General features: G+C 36.8%; 1 protein-coding gene across 2 annotated transcripts in view; it reads right to left on the minus strand.

Annotated features, from left to right (window-relative positions):
- CDH13 (cadherin 13) overlaps window positions 1–24,144 on the minus strand; it is a 509,204-nt gene that overhangs the window by 313,008 nt on the left and 172,052 nt on the right. For both annotated transcript variants that reach the window (XM_005234781.3, XM_027782937.2), the window contains exon 3: window positions 23,689–23,897. In XM_005234781.3, the coding sequence (XP_005234838.1) occupies window positions 23,689–23,897 (209 nt within the window). The remainder of the gene's footprint in view (window positions 1–23,688; window positions 23,898–24,144) is intronic.

A 24,144-nucleotide genomic window follows, 5' to 3' on the forward strand; every position in this document is an offset into this window, starting at 1 on the left:
TTAAATGAGTTTAAAGAGCTAGAATCATAGTGTATTAACCCACTTCACAACTTGGGCCGTATTTTTACTCTTCAATACAAACACATTAACAGACAGTAACATTCTGATATCAGAAGCTTAATTCTGTTCTGTGATACAAATAAAGCATTGTGGTGTCTTGTGGACAGCTTTTTATTACTACCTGAGTGGTACTAGAGTTGGGACTGGACTTTGCATTTGTCAAAAATGAAAATACAAGAACTGAACAAGCCCTGTTATTTGTTCCCACTTTAGTGACCCAATCAAACTCACAGGACAATGCCCCTTAGTTCTAAACCTTTCATTAGTCTGGACAGTGTCAAAGACCCACATCGTTATTACTGAAGAAGAAAGTATGCAGGTGAAGTTCTGACTTAGATGAGAGGTATCTAAAAATTCACATGCAAAAAACATCTTTTTAAAAAATATGACTACTGATACACTTAAAACGCCCAGTCATTCACTCAAATTTTAATTAAAGATCCAACTTCTCTAGAACTTGTAAAATATGCTAGTCCGAAACATCAACTTTGTTTCGGTTTTGCTGTATCTGTTCTGCGGTGTGAAATCAAAGCTCAGCTTTTTTGCAGAACGTTTCCAAAAGAAACGTGGAACATGCAAGACACAGACATAGGCTTGGTGCTTTCACTGGATTCTCACATTTCTCCTTAATCACATGCTGACAATTAAGTCTAATTCATGAAATTCAGAGAATGTACCTGTCAGGAATCAGAAGGAAATTAATTGCTGTAGTGGAACAGATCAATGATTCATAAGCTGTAACATCAATCTGTTAACAATATTAATTGCCACATACTTCAGGAAAAAGAGCCTAAAATGGCAGGAGTTATAGTTTACAGTGCTTTGAAGGGTTGTTTTTCTCTGAATTATAACTGCTGAAACTAAAGTTGAGTACAGCTTTACAAAACATGAAATGTGACATTGATATTTCAATACTGATATTATTAAAATTTGTATGTTTGGATCTGAGCATTTTGCCCTAACAACCTGCAAGCCATAGTAGCATAGAAATATTTATATTCCCTACTACAAACTTGTTGAATTTTAACTGAGTGTCTCCATGAGATGAGAACAGTCACCACCTACACAACCACCAAGTAAACAGGTTTTATTCAAGTTTCCTGGCCAAGACAGAAGACGGATCCAACCTTACTCCCTGCCTGCATACCATCTGTTTGGCAACTCCACTGCTACTCCTACTGCCTTGCTTTTGTAGCATTGGCCATGGGTTACTTCTCGGAGTTTCTGGTCAGTGGGAAGCAGCCTCAAAGAAATAATACTCTCAAAACTGTCAGACAGAGTTGGAGCACCTCGTAGTTCCTTATTGACTACATTGGGGTGACTGAATAGGGACAGATAGTCCAGTGGTCAAAGCATTCACCAGGTATAGAGAAGATAAAGGTTCAGTATTGTTCTAATAAACGCTTCCAGAGACTTTCCAGTGAATTACATAATTTTAGAATTTACACCCCACAGATCTAAAAAACCCTACTCAGGTCTCTTGATTTCTAATCCAGTGTCTTTCTGAGAAAGAAGAGATGCATTCAAATGCATTCAGAAACCTGGGCTCTGACCAAAACAGAGTATTATATCCAGCCCTTAATTTCCACTTCACTTTTTTGTTCATATTTCATATTTATTCAGTTCTGTCAAATAAGTTTTATTTTTATCTATATGCATTGCCTTACTCCCAAAGCCACTGAAGTCATTAAAGCCAGACCTGTAATGTCTGCTGCCTTTACTGACATATTGAAATTTAAACAGAAAAATTCTAGAATTAAAAACCTGAGTTCACGCAGCTTGAGATAAATCAGCAAAATCTCTCTACTTCTCATAATTATCCATCACACAGCTAGCCCCAGATTAATCTCAACTGGACTGTATTTAAATGGTTTTATGAATTTGAAGGATGAATTCTTCAGTTCGCATTGCACATGCCAAGTACAAATGTTCTGCCTCAAAATGTGACTGAAGACCCATTGTGTATATCAGATTATGCACAGCATGTTGCTTCTACGAAGTACAAAATTTCCAAGGAGAGTAAGAAAATTGATACTGCTCTGTGTCATTCGACTTTCTTTATACCATTCCCTTTGGTATCTGAATGTAACACTGCAACAAAATCAAACTAGCAGCGTAGTGCTTAAGGTTCTGGTTGCTATTGCCTGACCATTTCACAGTGGAGTGAAGCACTATCAGTTTCTTGGCTTAAAATAGCTTTATTTTGCCGATATTGTCTAATAAAGACAGGTTAATAAACTGCAGCATTTGTAATTTGATACATTTTTGGTCCTGTTTCAGTTTACAAACTGTCCATTAACAGACCTTGAAACCTGTGAACAAATACATTGCCTACCATTATACACAAGTTTCTCAGGTGAGTAATTTTTGATCTTCAGATTGCTCGGGCAGTTGCTTAGAAACATTTGTCTGTATTAGTTACACAAGTCACGTGGTATTATTTTTCTTTTCAGATTGGATGGCTTCTGTGAATAAGCAACAGAGCATGAAATGCAAATTTCATGACATAAAATTCAAAACTTGCTTTTGGCAAGGATTTGATTTATTACATTTACAGCACAAGATGAAAACAAAAAGGTTATCTCTGTGATCTGCGTGACTTGACAGGGGAAGCAATGCCTGTGCCACTTGGAGAACTAGTGGCATAAACTGCAAAAACAAATAAATATATTAAAAAAAAAAAAAAAAAAAAAAGAACTGCATGGTCTCAAGAGCATGGCCTAAGGAGCTTATTTGGCTGAAAAGATCATTCACAGAAACACGAAGATAATAAAGAACGGGATGGAGGTTTGGAATATTCTTGCAACGGAATGGAAGGGGAAGCTGTGCAATAATTAATTTTATTACTTATCTACATATAAATTATGTGTTTCTCTTCTGTCAATTAGTATTTTCCAGTAATTAGTACTTTCTGAGATTAAAGCACAGGTAGTTAGGTCAGAAAAAAATAATCATGTAAACTCAAGTAAATTATTATTTGCCTTTTTTCAGAATTTTGAGCAAGCAAGAAAAAGAAACAAGTAAAGAAATAAGTAGTCTTGTTCATATTGATAGTGACAGCCAGATCTCACTCAGTAAGGCTCGAAAAATTATTCACTAGTATTTCATTGTAGATTATACAGGAATATAGTCGAATCTTTTTCCTGCTGATGCTATCAGCATGAGAAACATTGAAACTCACACCTTTTTGCTTTTTTTAACTTTGTAAAACACCTCTGTTGGCCTAAGTGTTTCTTCACTGATAGTAATGATTTTTCTTCTCTATTGGATGCAACAATTTATAAAAGCAAAATCATTGGTTCAAATTAAATATAGAATTTTACTAGCAGAGGCTGCTTCTTTCAGTTAAAGATCCAAATATGGTAAAAATATTTTACTGAGTACACTCTCAGGCTGTGATCTAGGCTACTTCTACAAACCATAAAGTCTACGTTCAAAGTGTCCCCAAAGTCATGAAGGCCAAACCAAATAAACCCTGAAGGGGGAAATACTGCTAAAACAATGGAGAGAAACTTAGAAAACAACAGTAATTCCACCCCTCAAGTAAATATTTAAAGCCAGGCTGCAAGGATTGATGTAAAATAAAACTATTTTCAAAGAAGAAAATATATCTGTGTTTTCTTGCTGAATTGTAATGCCACATTAGAATATAAAAGTATTGGGTCTAATTTTTAGTGATGCTCATTCTAGCCAGCAGAGACACATCATCTTATCCCACTACTAATTAGGTAAAGTCTCTGACTAACTTTCCTAGCGCTCCCTTTCAAGCCAGCAGCTCTGCGAGAAACTAATGCCAGTGGGTCCCAAATGACAGCAAGTGTGCCTAGCAGCTGAAGCCTGACATCAATGCAAAATACTTCTGCCACCCATGATTTAAAGCAGGCTTAGTTTTGGGTGGACTATGACTAACCCATGATTAAGAACAAATCCTTTTGCTAGCAGAAACAGCATTGAGTGAATGTGAAATATGTATGCACAGTCCTTGCTTACTGTTTAACAGCCTATCTCATAAATCCTAGTAGACATTCCACAAAACCAGCCAGACGTAGTGTCACACTCTCAGCACTTTTCTCAATATTCAGTCAAATGCCAAAGTGTTATTAATGAAGTATTCAAACACTGAATATGAACTCTATTTAGGGGAAAAAAAAAAAAAAGTATAAATTTTGATCTTGGCTAAAACAAAGTCTTCAATAATCCCAAATTTCTCCACTGTATACTCTCAATGCTTGTATAAAAACGTACGCATTTCTTAAATACCAAAAAATCACTTGGTTTTTTCCCCTCCCTCCTTTCTCTAACACACATCTCAGTCAGGTCATGCTCATGCATTTTCAATAGTACATTGCTACCTTCATAGCTGCACTAAGAAACTTGGTTTAAGGAATACAAGCTTATAAATTGCCATTCTTTGCCTGTCTCTTAAATAAAGCAGAACACCCCACCCCCACAAAAAAAAAAAAACCAAACAATAAAAACACCAAAAAAAAAATATCAAAACCCCAGCATCCTGAGCTAAGATTAAAAGCTGCATTCACGTTAAAGAATGCTGTCTTTTACCACTGAAACTGTAGCTGTACGTTATTCTGTGCTGATAAAGTGCTACAGTGGGCAAAGAACTTTCTCGTAATGAACGTTGCTGTAAAACAATTCATCTGCAAGAAAGGAAACAAGTTTCCATAAACCATTTATACTTGATTCAGCTTTAGAGGAATTTGTTATATAAATACATCTTGCCCTAGGGAATTGTTTTCCAAAATAATAAAAGTGTTTGAGCAACTTAACACTGATAATTAATAGGATTTTTCAGTATCACAATGGACAATATCTTCCCATGTACATTAACCACCTCACCAGCAAAGAGACAAAATTGGCAGACTCCAAAAGCCAAATACATCAGAAAGTGAAGAATGAACTAACTTAGCATTTGCAAATATGCTAAGTAGGAGACATGCTTTAACTGATCATCAAAAGGTATTTTAAAGTACTTTCTTTAAAAACATCCCATAGCTCTTAATTATCACTTTAAAAACTTAATTAATAGTTCATCAATTGTTTGACCAACATTTCTACTATTCTGCTATTATGCTGGAATGTTTGACTAAACATAATCAAGTACCATTACGTTATTATACACCTCTAGCAATCACAAGTTATGTTTTAAGTTTAGGTGTCAATATTAAATCATCAAGAAGGATTACCACAGGTAACTCTTTCACAATCTCATCAATATCTCTTTGCCAACTACAATTCTGTAGAGGCTTAAAATTTACAGTGAACCTTACCTGCTTTTGTGGTCACATAATTATTTTTATTACGCTTTGTGGCAATGTTGGCTGCCAAAAAGGTTGTCCTAAAATCCCAGTGTGACAAAAATCAATTTTCAGATGCAAATGAGGGTGCCATAGGTGACATTTTTCATACCCAATAAATTGCCTGTCTGTGGCTTTGAACTAATGGACACATAAACAAGAGAGATTGGTGCCAAGGTATTGCATTATAATCTTCGTGAAGTTTTATGAGACTCATGCTACAGGCTGCAAAAAGAAACTAAAACGAAGTGGGAGCATGAACAATTTCAGGAAACTTGTGAGAATAGATATAGATTTATTGGGGGTTTCACATTCTTTTCCTTTATTTTTTTCTGAGCTCTGTTATCCCATCTCTCTGCTTACCCTTCCACACACAAACCCTTTTTTTTTTTTTTTTTTTTTTTTAATTTTAGTTCTCCTTGTGTCCTCTTTGGCTTGCCACAACTCTTACCTCATTATTTTCCTCCACTTTACCTCTGTCCCTTACCTGTCTTCCCAGAAAATTTGTACCAACACAATTCCTTCCCACTATTCTTTTTTTTTTTTTTTTTTAATTCTGGCAACATGGTTTCCATTTATTTCCACCTCCTTGAGGTGACAGACATTCCCTGGCAGGGAAGTTATTCAAAGCCACCCCACTGTAGCTGACTAAAAACAGATGTGAAGAGCCACTAAGGCAGACCTCAAAACTTTGGCACGTACTTCTAAAGCAAGATGTCCAGAGGACAGCATAACAACAGTCTGTCTACACTATTAAGAATCTTTACAGCAGTTCACTAAAGGGAAGAGCTCAGATCAAAGCTGCTGAACATCTGGGTAATGAAGCAGAACCAGCAGGTAGGCATCTCAGTGATGTCTCACCAGAGTCTCAGTGAGACATATCCTCTTCAGGCACTGGGTCTACATGAAACTTCAGTTGAAGTCTGCAGTTTCAGACTATTTTGTTTGCTGCACAGATACAGAGATTATGACCAGATCACTTGTAGAAAGATCTCCCCCCCCCCCCCCCCCGCTCCCTTTATTTTTCTCTGAATAACAAGCACTTCAATTTGTGTATTAAATAATGAAGGGATATTCATTAGTTCTGTGCTACTAAATCTGTGTACCACAAATACTGTTAATTTTTCTAGGAAAATACAAGAAATGCACTGAAACCTGCATTACCTTTAAAAACAACAAAAGCTTTAAGTGAACACACTGCTCACATCAGGTATGGCTACAGTTCAAGAACATGAGGAGGTCTGCATTTGTACAAAAAAATTGCAGGGTTTTATAGGCTCATCTGAAGCTTATCTTGAATAATAGAAATTTCTTAAGCCTGTGAATTTAGAAGTCCTGAGAGATATTTAGTCTTGCAATACAAATAGAAACATGATAAAACCAATATTTTTATGCTATGTTGACAGTATTGTTTCCAGCTATAGCTGAAATGAAAGATGCGATTATATAATAGGTTTTCAAACCTCCTCAAGATTTAAGTAAAGTTAAAATCTTAAGCTTTTGAAACTTTAATCTTGAAATAAAGATGAATCTTTCTGGTATTTCACCTTTTTCTCACGATAGGAAAATATGAACAGTACTAAAATGACAAAAAACTGGATCCTGGATCAGACTTATCCCCGTGTATATCCAGTTGCAAGACTGGGATAATAATACATAGAACAACTTTAACATCCTTTCCAATCTCTCATCCTGGCATCCTTGATGAACAATATTATTGCTGCTGGTGCTCTTAGTTTTGTTTTGAGTTCTGTTTGTTTTGGGGCAGTAGGGAGAAAAAAAACTGTTTTCTTCTGGACATCTAGCTCCCTCCTCCTGAAAAATCAGAGCTCCCCCTAAAGTCAATAAACCAGTGCACCTTGACTTTGCCTGTCAGCATCAGCACCACAGGAGAGCAGAACAAGCTCCTAATACTGTGCAGGCATAACTTTGAAAACACATTTTAAAACTTTTTTTTATGCCACTTGCTGGTTGGCTGGATACCATTAGTGTATTCCTTAGAGAAAACAGTTTATTCCACTGCCAGAGCAACGCCTGGCCAGGCGTGCATATGGAATTCAGGGCAGCATGCCACAACCATCTCCACCCTGTTCTTCTGAAATGAGAAATTATGATGTAAAGTATGAAACAGAGTGTTCTCTGCCTTTTAAGGTCACCACAGAAATTTACTTCACAAGCTAACTAATACATACAGCTTCTCATTCTTCCATCATTCTATTTCTGCATGGTCTTGTAACTAGTACAAACATTTGGAAAGCAAGTTTCATACCAAAAGTCCACAAGTGACTTTGGTGGCCAAATTCCCCAATCAGATTAAGTATCTGTATCACTGCTAGTAATGCAGAAAGTGTCTAGCCACAAGTTCCCAGGTGGTGGAGAATTACTTTCGAGTAAATCTACACCACAGAAGAGTATGTCTCTTCTATGGTCTCTTCACCCTCTACAAGCATAGCAAGTACTTCAGGACCGCACACGTTCTAGATTGGCACCTTTTAACATAGAGCTCAATTTTACCCGGCTTTACAGTTCACCCTTTCTGGAAGAAGCTTCAAGTTGTATGAACTAAAAAAACCCTACCCATAAGACTAGGAAAGAGTCCCAACGATTTTCAGCTTTTTCTGACACTGAACCAGATTTGACCAGATTATAAGTCCCAGCAGCAGGAGATACCAGCGAAAAGATCAATTGCATCAGATTCACCAATTTATCTGTGTTAAAAAACAGCAAAATCAAAATTGGAATAATATATACAAACAAGCACCCAAAACACAAGGGGCAATCTTCTTGGATGCCAGATATATTCATTGACAGTATATCAAGGCAAAAGATTTACAAAACAGTTTAGTTAAAAAAATCTGCTGAGAGGTAGTTCTACAGTTCTGTTCTTCACTACTATTGTCCAAAGCTATTAATTTATACAATAAGTTAATTTAAAAACAGGAGATATAATGCAGTATAGTTTTATGAATATTTACTAAACGTAGAGCCCTAGGGCTCAGGGCACTTTCATTTTAAGTAATTGTATTCCACTTTCAAATACTAAAGACTTAAATATACTGGGATAAATGAATTTAGACTTGCTAAAAGGTTTCTATAAATAGCACCCTATTATGTCACTTCTCCAGATAGTCTGCTTTGTTGACAGTTACTATAAGAACAGAGCATTCCAGTTTCCCTGTAGCAAACATGAAACAAGTCACCTAAGGAAAACCTTTCATAATTGGAACAAGGCAGGTACTAAACCTATCCCTTGGCTTATCTATGTATTTGTAGCTGGAGTTCATTAACTTGTCAGCACTGATTCCTTTTGAATAGGAAAGGGAAATGAAAAAATGACGTATAAATCAATATCAACTCTTAAGTCATGTTCTCATTTAGCACAATGTCAGATATGAAATACTGAGAATTAAAAATAAACTTTCTAATAGAAAAACATGTCTAGTAATGCCTTTAAAAAAAATAAATAAAATTACCACAGTGACTTAAGCTAGCTGTCCTACAATAGAAGTTACAGCATGTTATAAGTTAAAGAAAATCTATTAAACCCTATTTTTATTTTCAGGTATTTTTAAAAACTACATTAAGTTTAATAACTAGGAAAAGCATTTAATAATATATAATTCATGCTCATTAGTTGGCTCAAAATCTGTGTAGCACATCCACATATATCTAGAGAGAGAGAAAGATCTGCTAAAAGGACTTTCACATAACTCAGCATTAACCACAAGTCCATGTATTTTTTTAAAATAATTTTCATACATGTAAATGACACTGTTATTAGAAGGGACTACAAATTTGTCTTCATGGACATGTAAAATGGTGATAATGGGTGTCAAAATCCAGAGGAAATCTGTGGGAGATGAGCATAAGGTAAAGGCAAAGATCTGTTTCTACATCCTGATATACACTGAATTGCTTATTACCTTCCTAGAGAAAAACAAAGTCAGCAAGCTCTACCCGGTAAAGTGCAGGCCACATCAAGGTCTCCAAGATGCCCCTGCATGTGCCCCCTAGAGCTGAGCTCAGATGTAACCCATCAAGTAGATAGCTTGGGATAGGGTAAAATCGAACAACCAAGTGTAACAAATTTCAAAATTGTTAGGTCTCTGCCAGCAAAAGGTAAAAGCTCCCTATAACTTGGATCTGAATATCTTACCTTTAATATACTTATTGAGTATCTCCATTTTGTACACAATAATCTGAGGAAGAGACATATAAAGTGAATTATATAGAATATATAGTATGAAAGTCAGTATTATAACACTTTTTTCCAATTGCGCAGCCTCTGATACATCTGGAATTCTTTGGGCAGATGCTATCTTTTACTACATGTATGAACAAAGTCTCAAAAGCCACAATCTTTGTCAGCAGTTCCAGTAAAATGAAGGGGGAAATAATGCAAATGCAGAATGTTTTCTCTCTCTCCATTGATTGTCCTAAACACGCAGTCTTACACTGGAAACCAGTCTTATCTTCCTTATTGTCTACTCACAATTAATTTCCCTCACCTTATTTTTTCATTTTATAGTTTTAAAGACTCAGTCTTGATCAAGTCACTTATCTAATTCACAACTGTTCTGAAACACATTTTCAATTAATAAAATGATCTTAAATACAGCCTAATACACTGAGCACCAGCTAAAAGTAATTACTAGCAGTGGCAAGGAATTGGGAATGTAATTGAACAAAACCAAAATAACTTCTCCCCACAAACCCTTTAACTATTCTATAATTTCATACCACTAGAAGACACAGTAATTATGTCCCTCAAGTAAATCAACTATTTTTCTGTTTAGTAGACAAGCATTAAAGAAACTCTTTTTTTATACTTCTAATATATTTCCCATATTTTTCCTTTAATTGAATTAAATATGATATGTTAAAGCAGAAAACATTTCCATTTGGGATACAGATGATTGAACTTTTCCAGCAAATGTTAAATTCATTAAACATCATAGGACTGAACAGAATCTGCCTTATGGTATTTATAAATTTGAGTTATAATTTTTAAGTAATTATAGTCAACACATAAAATCTGGGATTAAAAGCCACTGAGTAAGTGTGAAACTTCTGAGATCCTCTAAAGAGCTATTTGATCAAAAAAACATTAATTTTTCAGGGATTCAGCTGAAAGCACAAGCAACATCAAAGATAACTGAAGAAATTTGTTTTTCTTTTCCTGTTTCACAGACACAAAATATAACTGGCATACTGTGACTGCCCATTAACATTATGCACACTTAGTATTATATATATCAACTTGATGCTAATAGTATCCAATAGAAAGGCCTATACCATATGATGGCACCACTAATACATTCAGTTTTCCTGGCAATTAAACAACATGGAAGCACTAACAATTAACATCAAGGTCACCCGCAAATAAATTTTGATTTGGACACTCCTCATAGCAGATTTATGAATAGATTCAAAGCTCATTAAAATAGGTGGAACGACTCCTGTTGACTTAATGGAGATTGCATTTGGTGTACTGCTCTCTTTTTCCTGTGACAGATTAATTACATGGTTTTGTGAATAATCACACCTAAAATCAACACTGTAACTTAAAGCTTCAAGCCGTACCTCACGTATATATGTTACTTTGTCAGCAATGAGTTCAAGCGAGCCATATCTTCTCCATTTTTACTTTCAATGTTTAAACTGAAGTTTTAACATCCCCTCCTCCTACCTCCACCTTAATTCTTGGCTTGCAGGTCATACAAAGCACAACAGACTTTTCTGACTTTAATGACAATATCACCCTCAAAAGGATGGTTGTTAGGAGTGGGGGGTCAGAGACCAAACCACGTGAGGACAACACAATACAGCAGCACAGAGAAAATAAATTTGTCTGCAGACGAAGTCAGAAAGTTACTTAACCTGCCCTACACAGCTACATAAGCGATAAGGAGACACAGTTTGAACTATCCATAGTCCTTTTGACATAGACAGGAAAATTCTTCCCCCTTTACCCCCTTTTAGAATTACCAAAAAGTACAGGAGGTGGGTAGAACTTTGCATCACTTTAAGTTGATCACATGGAAGAATTGACAAGATTTCCCTTGACCTGCTACTGAAACAATTCACCTCTGTGGAAAACCAGAAGAGAAGCAAACAAATAAAAATTCCTTAGTATCAAATTGCAGGCATTATTGAAACAGAGTGGACAGAACCACCAATTGTATCAATTTTATGGTTATGATTTCAGTTAAGTAGCAGGAACATGACTGTCAAAAAATTGACACATACTGTTTCTTTTTTTCATTAAAAAACCCAACATGTGCATGTTCCTACATTATATTTCTCAACACAAAACTACTACGCATGCATTAAAAAGAACATATTTTTTAAATCTCTCTTTCACAATATCCCACACCAATGTAATACTAGTAACGTTTCTACGAACATATTTGGAAATTAAATACATGTGAACAGTTCTAATGAACCTTTCAGTATGGTGGCTCAGTTTTGATATATTTAATAATAGTAAATGAATAAACCTATGACTGATAAGATAACTGTTGACTGAGCCAGTACCCAAACAAATAATGAAATCCCCATTTCCTAAATCAGGAATCCAGCCTACATGCTTTTATTTCTAGCAGGCAATTCTGCTGCAAAGGGTAGTATTAATGCATGCCAAGTCAAATACAGAATACTAATGTAGTAAGTATCTTAATCTAAGGCATGACTTTATAGTTTGCAGCAATGAGAACAGAAGATCTAATCTGAGTATTCTTGTTGCCAGGTGCTGCCATGTTGGAACACAATGACCAAGTACATCTGACAGAGGTTTTGTCTACCTAGTCTTTAAGCAGTCATGAATTTCGTATCAAACAGGAGTGGCTGACTTTTGATTTCAACTTCAGGGGAAAAAAAAAAAGTCACAGGTATGCGAATATTCTTCCTGTCTAGAGCAGAAACTGCCGAGTGTAGTATTTGTCAGCCAATCAGGAATTTTTAATTTACTGGAATTCTTGTTGGCGAGTTCAACAATATCCAAATCAGAATTATATGCCTCATGAGAGCACTCAAGTGTCCTATTTCATGGGGGCTGATACGATATGCTACTTTATCACCACACTGTTGTGCTTGAAGGAGACCCTCTGCATTTTGATATAGCCTTTTAAATTATTAGCAGCGCAAACACAAACAGGTTTCTTAATAGCATTTCCTTTTTTGGGGACATCAACAAAGTTGGGTGATATCAATGTGTACTAATGTCAGTGCATGCATAAAATCTTTAGCATCTCCTAAGATAGTCCAGTAGTTCACAGGATCATACCCTTGAAATCCCTATAACAAAAATTTCTGTATTAATATCTGATTATTTAAAGCTTGGTACAGTCTTCCAGATTTTAAAAAACTTGTACTGTCACCTTTCTTCCAAGTAATTATAGGACAAATCTTTATACAGCACAACAGTGTTCAATACTGTAAAAAAAAAAGGCAAAGAGAAAAAAACCCCCCACAAACATTCAACATGTTAACAGGCAGCATCAAATGGGATCTAGGAGAATTAAAAAGAGATTGGATTTTTTTGAAATACTCATAGATTATTGCCTTTAAATCTGCAAAATGTATAAATCCTCATCTGATGTATAAATTTGGCATGCTTGTTCTAATAACTCTGAAAAGACATTGGGCATCATGAGGATATGAAAATGTTTGTGTTATTTATTATTAGCAAAGTCCTTAAAGCTCCAGAAAATCTTGTCATTCACACTCATGCAAGATACAAGCAACCTAAAGGCAAAGTTTACACACACACACACAAGACTCCAAATTTCTATTTGTGAATACGTAAGTTATGTCACAATGTTCAAAATAAAAATAAATGAACACCCCCTGAAAAAAAAACCCTAACAACCACCAAAAACAGCAACAAAAACCCCCAAACCTACACAAAGAAACAAACTACCCAGTTCATGCGTACTGCCTTGACAAACTGTAGAACAGGGCACTTGGTCACGTAAAATATTCAGTTGTTCTCCATTGTGGCAAATGTACTTTAAATAAAGTAAAGCATTTAACCCATTTCTGATTGATGATGCAAAAAAGGGCACTTTTAAGCAGCAGAAGCTGCAGTATTGTATTAAGGTCATACAATTTAGTCCACCAGAAGGCCAGTACACCAAAAGCTAGATCCAGCTCTCATTTAAAAAAGATTATACTCTATTCCTTATCTTAAAAGCTGCATATACTAGATCCATGCTTCATTTATCTCAAAACCACCAGGTAATTCTGGAGGTAGAAAAGAAATGAAAGACAAATGATTTCAAAATAATTTCCTACTGAGTTCAAACAATATGCCAAATGGTTTAACAAGTATTGAACACCATCAACCACAAGGGTGTTTACTGACTTGCAGGTAAATTAAGGTGTATTTGTTCATGGTAGTTAGAACAGTTGCTGACTAGATGACTTTGTGCTGCTGGAACTTGAATAAAAGCAGTCACCAGAACAATTACTAAAAATATTTTAACAAATCTATTCCTACTCACCAGGAAACTTCTTGTTTACAGCTATGCACCAAAGTATAGTCATAGTGAGGTTGTTAAGAAACTAGAGGCTCTTCTTTCCTACTATTACATCTGTTTGCCCATAACCTTAAACAAGAATCTACCTTTTCCATAGTAATGAAGAACACTGAGGAATTGTAGCGGTACCAATAGTATTAGCAGCAGCCAATTATTGTACCTAACAGAGCTACTGGCTGGCTTAAATCAACTTGTTGCCCCTCCGCTCTCTTCCTGTGTAATCACTATCACTAAGTGCCTTCTTGGTAAGAGGGGAAGCTATTTTTAAGATAGATCAACTGCTTAATACAAAGGTTATTTAGTTTGATTTGGTGGTGAAATATGAAGTGAGGAGCTGGGTGATTAATAACTCCAAGATGATTGTAAATATTAACAGAGTTGTTTATTATGGAGATACCAAATTATATTAAGATTTAACTCTGTCATTCTTCGACTTGCCAAGTTATTCTAGGTACTTAAGAAAGCTAGCTGTAAAATAAGATACAAAGGAATACTCTTGAAAGCAACAGAATTGCATCAAGTAAGGAATTTTAGGTCCACAAGGAGCCATCTGTCCTTGTAGTAGCAGAATCAATTCTTGTGGGAGGACAAATGTAGATTTTTATCCTGTGATGCTCCATTAAATGCTTAAGATGTGTGCTGAGATAGGTGTTACTATAATAACCATAATAAATGCTCCTTCAGGTTTGTGAAAACCAGCATGGAACTATTGGGGCAATCATTAAGGATGATTCTTGATGTCTCTGATAAAGAGAAATGACTAAACCCTTACTCAGGGAATCATCTCTTCATGTGAATAATTTCTCCTATTATGGCTTTCTCAAATCCACCCTGTTTCTGGAAGCTGATGGAAAAGCTTGTAGTGGGAAAATACCAGAATATTTTGCATCTGACACAAAAAAGAACACTGAGTTTCATTTTGGACAGAACTCTGTCCTCCTCTTGGAATTGTGTCTGTTCCTTAATAAATCTGAGGTATCGCTGGTGAAACTGGACTAGTTCTCATATACTGACTGCATCATTCCTGCATGTCAGATGAGAGAAAAACTGTGGAAGGAAATGGACAATTTTTCTTCTGCACCAGAAGTCTCACAGGTTCTTCTGGTTTCTGTAACATCTCTTGTTCATTAAGGATTTGAGGACATTAAGGATGTCATGGCGATTTTAATATTGTATAGAAATGACCACGTCTTTTCCCAAACCTCTTGCTTAAAAATTAATCTTCCTATCCTGATGTGGAAAAGTCTTATAAACAATAAAGATATCTGTGCAAATAGCTCTTTTTACAGATGTATGTATACAGACATGCACGCATAAATATTCTTTCTCTGTACTTAATAGTTACACTTTAAGGGTCTTACAGGATGAAAGCTGCTTTATAAATGAAAGATATTACGTATCCTAAGAGACATCTACTTATCCTTTATGATCTTGCTTAATGTTCTACTAAATCATGCTTAGCCTGTTGCTTTCCCACTTACGTCCTCATTTACTACAATGAATTTAAAATTTAAACCTTTTCCAAATGGCTCCTGTAAATGTTCCCCACATTTCTGGCACAAATTGCCACACAACTCCATCAGTCTCTGGAGACTAACACATAGGATTGGCATAGTCTTCTGTATGTCAGAATACTTTCAGGATGAACGCAGACAATAACAACTTGGAAAAAAATTACATGTCAATGCATGACGGTTTATCACTCATCCACAAAATTTAGTAGATTTTTTTTTAAATGGGTAAAGGACAGTTAGCATCCTAGATCATAAAAAGAAACTAATTAAATTCAAAATGTCTTCACACAAATTATCTACCGTTCAAACTCTTCTAAAAATGTTTTAGGGGCAAGAGGCAAGTAGGTATTTTCTTGGCACCCTGTGCCAGTGTGAATTTTAGTCCAGTTAAGAGACTTCATCAATCTTTGAATCATCTCTCCCACTGAGATTTATGGAAGCTTTGCCATTAAGTCTTATGGATGAAGGATAAGACCTAAGTGTGTTTCAGAAGAAAATAGAATAAAATTGTTGCATTCCAGAATCGCATTTGGTGCGGAGCTTCCACAAAGACCTTTGGTTTACACCAGAAGCACACCAAGCAATAGTGAAAACGTCCTGTGGACAATACTTGTTACTGCAGGGAAAAATAACAAGTCTAAATGTAGTTCAGGGCTGAAAGAAATTATGATTTTAGCAGTTTTCAAATAAAATGCAGTCATTTAGAATATCTTTGTCTGTCTTTTTTCATTAGTCTGTTAACAATTTGGAATAATTAACAAGGTTTGCATTTGTTTCAAAGATCATCTCATTTCACCTTTAAATCCCTGTTAAACATATTCTATACTTGTCTTAGCTCTGCTTGCTACTGAAAAGCACAAAGTCCCTTTTCCTGGATAAATGCATCCCTAGCTCACATAAAATCTGAATGTAGATTACTCATAGAGAAAGGCACTGAACATTCACAGAAGCTAACACCTTCTTGTTTCACAGTCAATTATTCATGTTTCCAGTCTATAAGACCATTTTTCTCTCCTTAAATAACCAAGTACTTCTCATTTACATGCTGAAGTTGTGCACTGAAGGAAATAGAAGGAAAGCTAGCCCACATGTTTGATCCAAGCATTTATATGTACAGTGAATAAACTTACAAGACACACTTTGCCCAAATAAGGAACATTAAATTAATGAAAATCACCAGTGGCTCGTGTTCTTTATAGTATTTACTCTGGTATTCAACACAATATGTAATTGTTGCTATGGTAACTGCCACATCTCTTGGCACCATAATAATTCTCAGATAAATGGATCTTTGTCAGAGCAAACTCCAAAGCCAGTGTATATGAAACCTGCATTTCTTTGGTGGTGGGAATCTGCAGAGTGAAGCTGGAAGTATAAATTCAGTCCAGGCCTGAGGGAAAGCATAAGTCCGTCAATAGAGGTGAGGTTCTGCTGCAGAGCCAAGTAAAAGCGAGAGCGTGGCTATGTATGAAAAATCCTAACCGCTGCGCACTGCCATGGGGCTTGCAGGGTCACTCAAGAAGAGCCCAGCAAACAGTTACGGGACTCACGCCGGTACGGCACTGTCAGACAGAACTCCAGCTTTGTGGGTTTGATCTAAAGTCTGCTAGAATCTGATTATTTCAGCAGGTTCTCGATCAGACTGAAGGATAAAAAGGGACAGTAGGTGACTGGAATTTCTATGGAAAATAGCTTATTTCAGTAGTTAAGGAGGTTTCTTATATAAAAGGAGCTCTTTGTTGTTTCCTCAACAGCAAGTGGCCTGCAAAGAGGATTTTTATAAAAATATAGTCAAAAAGGCAGCTAAATGATACTACAGAATGACCCATTGATGAGAACAAGCTCTTGCTTTCATAGACATTAATTAAGATGTATTCTGTGAAACCTGCAATGTAGCATTGCAGACTTAAAAAAAAAAAAAAACGCTTCCTCTCTCTGGTGATTAAAGCAGGGAAAAGTCATTTACCAAAATACCATCAACACACAAATATTAAATTCTAAAATCACTTACACCTCAGCTTTTTATGCATGAATTCCAAGTCAACAGGCACTTGCAGTGTGATAAACTGAAGTATAAGAAGTAATAACAAGTTAATAATTTAATAGCTAGTAGGAGAATGTTACCATGTTAAGCTTTCTGCCAAACTGAACGCAAAAGTGAGAACATGATTTTTCTTTTCTTTTCTCTTTAAGAAAACCTACCTTTATATGCCAGAAGGACACCATCATAGCCAAAGGCAAAATATCTCCACAGTTTTTCTGAAAATGCTATTCTATATGCTGTTTTGATCAGTACAACCCTCATAAGTGTATCATAGATATCAGTGTATCCCAGTGACTTACTCTATTTCGTGCCTTAAAATGAAATGAAAAAAATGGTATTTTATTTATGCAGTGCATTACTTTTTGCAGCAACTGCTATATGCAAAATCTAATAATATTAATCTATTCTAGCCTGTTTATCAATATCTCATGAGAGTCCATATTCATGCTTTTTGCACAGTCATTTTCAGCCTTCTTGGAACTCTATTCTAACCTAAAAAACCCACACTAATATACATTAATGGGAACAATTCCTTGCTGTATGAGAGAGGCTCATTCTTGATCTTATTTTCCAAATAAATTATTGAACTGCCAGATGACTAAACTGAGCTATTCACTTCCTTGCATGAATGTTTTTTGTATGAGAAGATCCTGATTCATAATAAGATTATTGATCCTTCATCATCTGTTCGAAGACAGAAAGCCATACAGGTAGGATTTTAGGCTCTAGGCACTTTTTTATCTCATATCAATAAAATTTGCAATCTCTACTCTGCAGGGATAAAGCAGAGAGTAAGACACAAACAAGAAATGCTAACATTTAAATCCAAGGAGCTTAGTTTCATTATTTCAGTTTGATACTTTAGAAAACAGGCACAGGCATAAAGCAACTTGCATGAACATGTACATCCAGGCAGTGACTTAGTAAGAAATAGAATTCAGGTCTGCAAGGCAGCTGGGGAATTTTTCAGCGAGGCTGCCTCTCCTGTCCCTGCTATATAAACATAGGAGGGTACTGATGCTGGGAAAAGCAATGGTTTAACAAAGGCAAAAGTAGAAGCAGAATACCTGACTAGCCCCTAGCTGTTACAAAGTGGACTGGATAGAGTAGCAGGACGAAAGCAACTTCATTCCCTTCAATCTGAGCTACGGCTGGAGATTATTTTAAACTTTCTTTGTCCACAACATGCTGTTTCAGGGTGTGCTTGTCCCTCTTATCTCTTCTTTTCTTTCTCCTATTCTTTTTCCATCTAGTGCCTGAAAAGTGTCCTGAGGGTTTGACAGTTTCTATTTAATCATTTTATCCTTCTGTATGGAAGACCGCTGAGCACCATACAGTGAAGTTACTACCAGCCTGGAATTTCTGAATATCTGCCTGCCCTCTTATCTGCTTTAGTGCCAGACTCTTGATATCTCACTCCCCCCATCCTTCACCCTGTTTCTGTGATGCAATAACAAATAAAAGTTCTAAATAACTCCCTTTGCTAGGTGGGGGGAAAGGTTTGCATTTTGCCAACACACTGAAAAAAGCAGAGAAAGTTTCCCAAGGTTTTCCATTTAGGTCCCAGTGTATTAAGGGTATATTCATTAAAATCAGTGTTAGATTACAAAGGGGGAGGATAAGCAGACAACCATTTTATTTAGCTTTAGAGAATGCTGTTCAATGCCCAGCTTGCTGCCTTTTGCAACTCACAATTTGTTATGAGACTCTACAAAAGATTGGCTATACTTGCCACCTTTCACAAAACCAGACCGTCTAAATAAATAAATAAATAGATCCACTATTTCTTGTCAAATGCTCAAATGTGATCAAATTTCTAACTTTTTTCCATAAAATTACCTACTATTTCCTTAAAACAAAGCAGGGGCAAAGCATTGGGTAAGACATAAGCTAAAAAAAAAAAATAAAATATTGCCACTTATTGGCTCAGTCAGTTTGTTCCCAGCTAGGGTTTGCAAATGATTTATTATTCCATTATGGATTCAAACCTTCGCAAATCGATTAATTATTCAGAATGAACCCAAAGTTCATTTTGGGGTCCTGGGTGAATCAAAACATTTCCATGTCTTTTTTTAATGTCACCAAGAACTTAAGTCCTGACTGTGTAAAAGGTTATTAAGCAAACATCAGGCAAAGCAGAGCACAAGCACAGATGTTCATGCCTCACCAGCCCTACCCCATGGTGAATGCAAGGGAACGTCATTTCTTTTACTGAGCACTCCGACTGCCTGAGGGTGCAAATGTGTACACACCCGGAACTATTAAAAATGACACAATATAACGTTACACCTTCCATAGGCCCTTGGCAACCCTTCTGTACACTCATTCTACATCTCTCTCAAAAGTGACAGGTTGTTGGGGTTTTTTTGTGAATACTCCCCTCTGTCAAGAGAGACAGAAACCAATATATCTAGCCAAAACCATCAGAGGAAAGGGGCAGTAACAACAGGTTGTAGAAAGAAATCTCACTGTAATCTGACATACAGATTTTTGCTCTCAACAACATGTATGCATATCTGTAGGTACAGATATTTTGCAGAAACATTCAGACATCTGGAAAAGTAGCAGTGCTATATGTACTCTTCTGACACTAGACCCTGCAAAAGGTTCTGTGATCAGAAAGCAATAGCGAAGTTGGCTGATGGTGTTGAGGAACCATCTACTCATATTGTTGTCATGGCCACCTTTTAACAGAAAGGTGGTTTTGATCTGAGACGCAGGGTCTGCAGATCTAATATATATGCACTTAAGACTCAAAAAGCAGAGTTAAATAGTAAGCGGTATTCTAGCAGCCACTGACTATACTATGGCCATGAAGTTAACCATGTAGGAGTGATCAGTGAGGCCAGCTGGAATATTCCCACATCTTCAGCAGTAAAGAACCACACCCCTCCACCACAGGAATACCAAAAGCTTTTCTGCACATGCCAGATTACACCTCTAAATATTTTCAGTATTTGTCTAAAGTATGGTTGGTTGCAATCAGAAAGTTTTATGAATTATACTATCTCTTCCTAGGCTCTGAACTGCCAGTCAGCACATTAGAGATCATTGTTGTCAGTCATTTCCAAACACATTGGGAATCTGCAATTAGAAACATTAACAATGGGATTTCACAGATGTAGGTTACATGCTTTCAGAAAAGAAACAGCAGTTGCTGGCAGTGGGGAAATACTTAAGAACTACTTATCCCCTAATTAAACAAGGTACTGTACTCTAAGTACTGAATGCTAAGCAGTGCTCTAGCATGTGCTCATCTTAACCCTACAGAATTATGCTGAATTACTAAGGATCCATCTGAGCATTTTGTAGCCAAGATTCCTTGCATAAACAGATGGAGCAGTTCTGCTGTTTCCATGCTGACACATTTAGACTGCAAAAGTACAGGATTAAGTTCAAATTTATCATAAAATCACTTTAGATAGGACGCTAAAATCTTTATATCCTTCTCAAGTATGACAAACAGAGCGACAAGAGTGTCTGCGTTGTGTTTAAAATAGGCAAACAATAACTGAAACAGTTGTTTAAAAAAAAAAAAAACCTAACAGCTACAGAGTGCTGGCTGAGGCCAGAGTAGGACAGCCAGCCCTAAAGATCTTTATATTCCCTTGAAGAAGGGCATGATCCTCATCGTGTAACTCCCAGTGGCACTGCACACACCAAGACTCCCCATACTAAAGTGTAATCTACTTATGAGCTGAATATCAAAATCCATATAGAAGTTATGAATGCAGGTAGAGATGATGCTGTAATATTGTTTTGAGGAGTCATCTATGAGGGAAGATGGGCAAGTGGCAGAATGTGCCATATTTAGACTGGGTTTCTTTCTCTGAATCAACACAAAGTGATTGGAAGAGAATTCAGAAGCGGGGGCAAATCAGACTTGGCTTTTGAATGTAGTCTGGTGATAGATTTCAACACTAAGCATTAATTAATATCGCTGGAACACTTTGAGGGGATACTACTCAGAACCCAAGCAGGACATAAAAAGAAAAGGTCACTGGCAAAGCTATGTTATAGTCTTGTGCAAATACACACCTGTTAGTCCTTACTACAAGACAAGATTTCCCCTAGATTGTAACTTCTATAGAATAGCTCCCCTCAAAGACATTGAAGGGCTGCTTCTAGAAGAAAACCACAATAAAACAGAATGATTCTCAGAGAATCAGATCTTCAGACCAATCCCCTGAAGTTTAACTTCAGACAACCTGTCAGAGATGTCTCAAACTCCTATGTGGTTTCAGTAACTTCTATCTGGAGATGAAAATTCCCATTTTGAAACTGTTCCTAAGATTTCAAAACCTGGAGCGAAAACAAAATTTGAACATTCTTGTGAATGCATCAGAAGGAGAATGCATTACTAGTCTGAGACACAGGACAGCCGAATGCCCAACTCCAGCAAGTGCAGCTTTCCTGCACTGAATTTGGCACTGCGTGGTCCTAAATCCACAGCTCCACCATGTAAAAGACTCTCTGAAGTATGACTTTGCTAAAATTTAACTTTGTGAGGAAACAGCGTATTTAAATACAATTCAATTCTATTTCAGTGTTCTGATCAGCTCTCTGCAGTTACACATTCTGGTATTTTCCTGCTAGCAATCTATATTCACATCACATTCTGCTTAAAGTGCAGATCAAAACATTTCCTCAGCCATGGACAGGGGTTTGTTCAACCTTTCCCCTAAAGCTAACTTTTTTAAATGGAAGACTTAAGTTATACTAAGCTATTATTGGATATATGAGAATGCTGGCAGCTGAAAGCCTAAATTCCAAAATAAGACAACAGATCAGTCATTTTTGTCATGGTTTCTTTATACTTCCTTGAAATTATAGCTCTGTGAAGGTAGCAGGCTTAACAGTTTAATAAGCCACCGCCTTGCCTGCCTCTCACCTAAATGCCATGACACAGAAGCAAAGGCTATCTCACATTTCCTTTTGTTACACTTTCATGGGTGTGAAGTAAACAATTCTATCAATTAGTGAAGCACTTTTCCCCCCATAGTATGGGGTTAGTATTACACTGAAATTCAGAAGCGGAAAAGAAGGGACACATTCAGTGAACAGGGTGGAACAAAAAATACTAGTGCATAGAGACAAAGTTTAAATATCTGTTGCTATTTGTGTGCAGGTGTTTATAGTTAACACATAACAAAATCAGATAAGCAGACCTACATGAAAATTTAAATTCCACAACATAGACTTAGTTCTCAGACACTTAGACTTTGAGTGAACATGAAGATTCTGTAAATTCTAAATTACACAATTAGACTGTGTTTTTCCATTTTCAGTTGTGGCCAAACTGTGGTTATCTGTTATAATGTACATCAGAAGAACCAGCCAATTTTGACACTTGAGCTCTTTCATTTGAATCACTTCTTTATGAATGTTTAGCATTTACACCTGATGATGCAATACATCTTTCAAAAGATGGCAAATTTCTATTTTAAGTTAAACTAAGGGCTAAAATGTTACAGCAATATCTAGACTGAAGACAGATTCTAATCTCTGCTTACAGATTAAAACAGCCTACAGTCCTAGATGGCACATGTAAATATCTAGCCAGCCGTGTGCCCAGGTGGCTGAGGCCAATAGCCTCCTGGCTTGTATCAGGAACAGGGTGGCCAGCAGGCCCAGGGCAGTGACTGTCCCCCTGTGCTTGGCACTGGTGAGGCTTCACCTCAAACACTGGGTTCAGTTTTGGGTCCCTCACTTCAGGAGGGATGTAGAGGGGCTGAAGTGTGTCCAGAGAGAAGCAACAAAGTTGGTAAAGGGTCTGGAGCACAAGTCTTATGAGAGGTGGCTGAGGGAACTGGGGGTGTTCAGTCTGGAGAAAAGGAGGCCCAGGGGGGACATAATCACTCTCTATAGCTACCTGCAAGGAGGCTGTAGGCAGGTGGGTGTTGGTCTCTTCTCCCAAGTAACAGGAGAAGAGGAAATGCCTTCAAGTTGCACGAGGAGAGGCTTAGATTTGATGTTAGGAAAACTTCCTTCACTGAAAGGGTTGTCCGGCTTTGGAACAGGCTGCCCAGGGAAGCGGCTAAGTCACTGTCCCTGGAGGTATTTAAAAGACCTATAGATGTGGCGCTTAGGGACACGGTTTATTGGTGGACTTGGTAGTGCTAGGTTAACGGTAAGACTTGCCAATCTCAAACACCTTTTCCAACTTAAAAGATTCTATCCCCTTGGCACTTTCTTCTAATCTTTTATATTTATCTTACCTTTAATGCACCATGTTTTTCATTTGCTCCAACAATCAAAATTTCTGCCATATCCTCAGCATGCTCAGACCGCGCGTGGACAAACAAGGCTCTGCCAGCTTCTGATACATTCTTTAGTGCAACTAAAGACCCGTCACGTTCCACCTTAAAGTCTGGGTTAGAAACTTCGAAGTTCAATTTGTTATTCCCCTTGCAGTCATCAAATTCCACTAGGGGAGGGAAAGAAAAAAAAAGAAAAAACACAATTATAAGTATGTACTTCGGAACATAGACTTCAAACATCTTTATGTTATTGGCTTGTCTACAGATCTCAGGAAGAAATGTCTCCCAATCTAAGGGGAAAACATTTCAAAGAAGCTTTATATTTGTGTTACTATAATTCATAGGCAAATGTTATGAATATGCGCTTTCAGAAGGATGAAGAGATTTTGACCATGCTAATTGGGGAGGAAGGAG

The sequence above is a fragment of the Falco peregrinus genome, chromosome 14, assembly GCF_023634155.1.
Source record: "Falco peregrinus isolate bFalPer1 chromosome 14, bFalPer1.pri, whole genome shotgun sequence".
NCBI classification, from domain to species: Eukaryota; Metazoa; Chordata; class Aves; order Falconiformes; family Falconidae; genus Falco; species Falco peregrinus.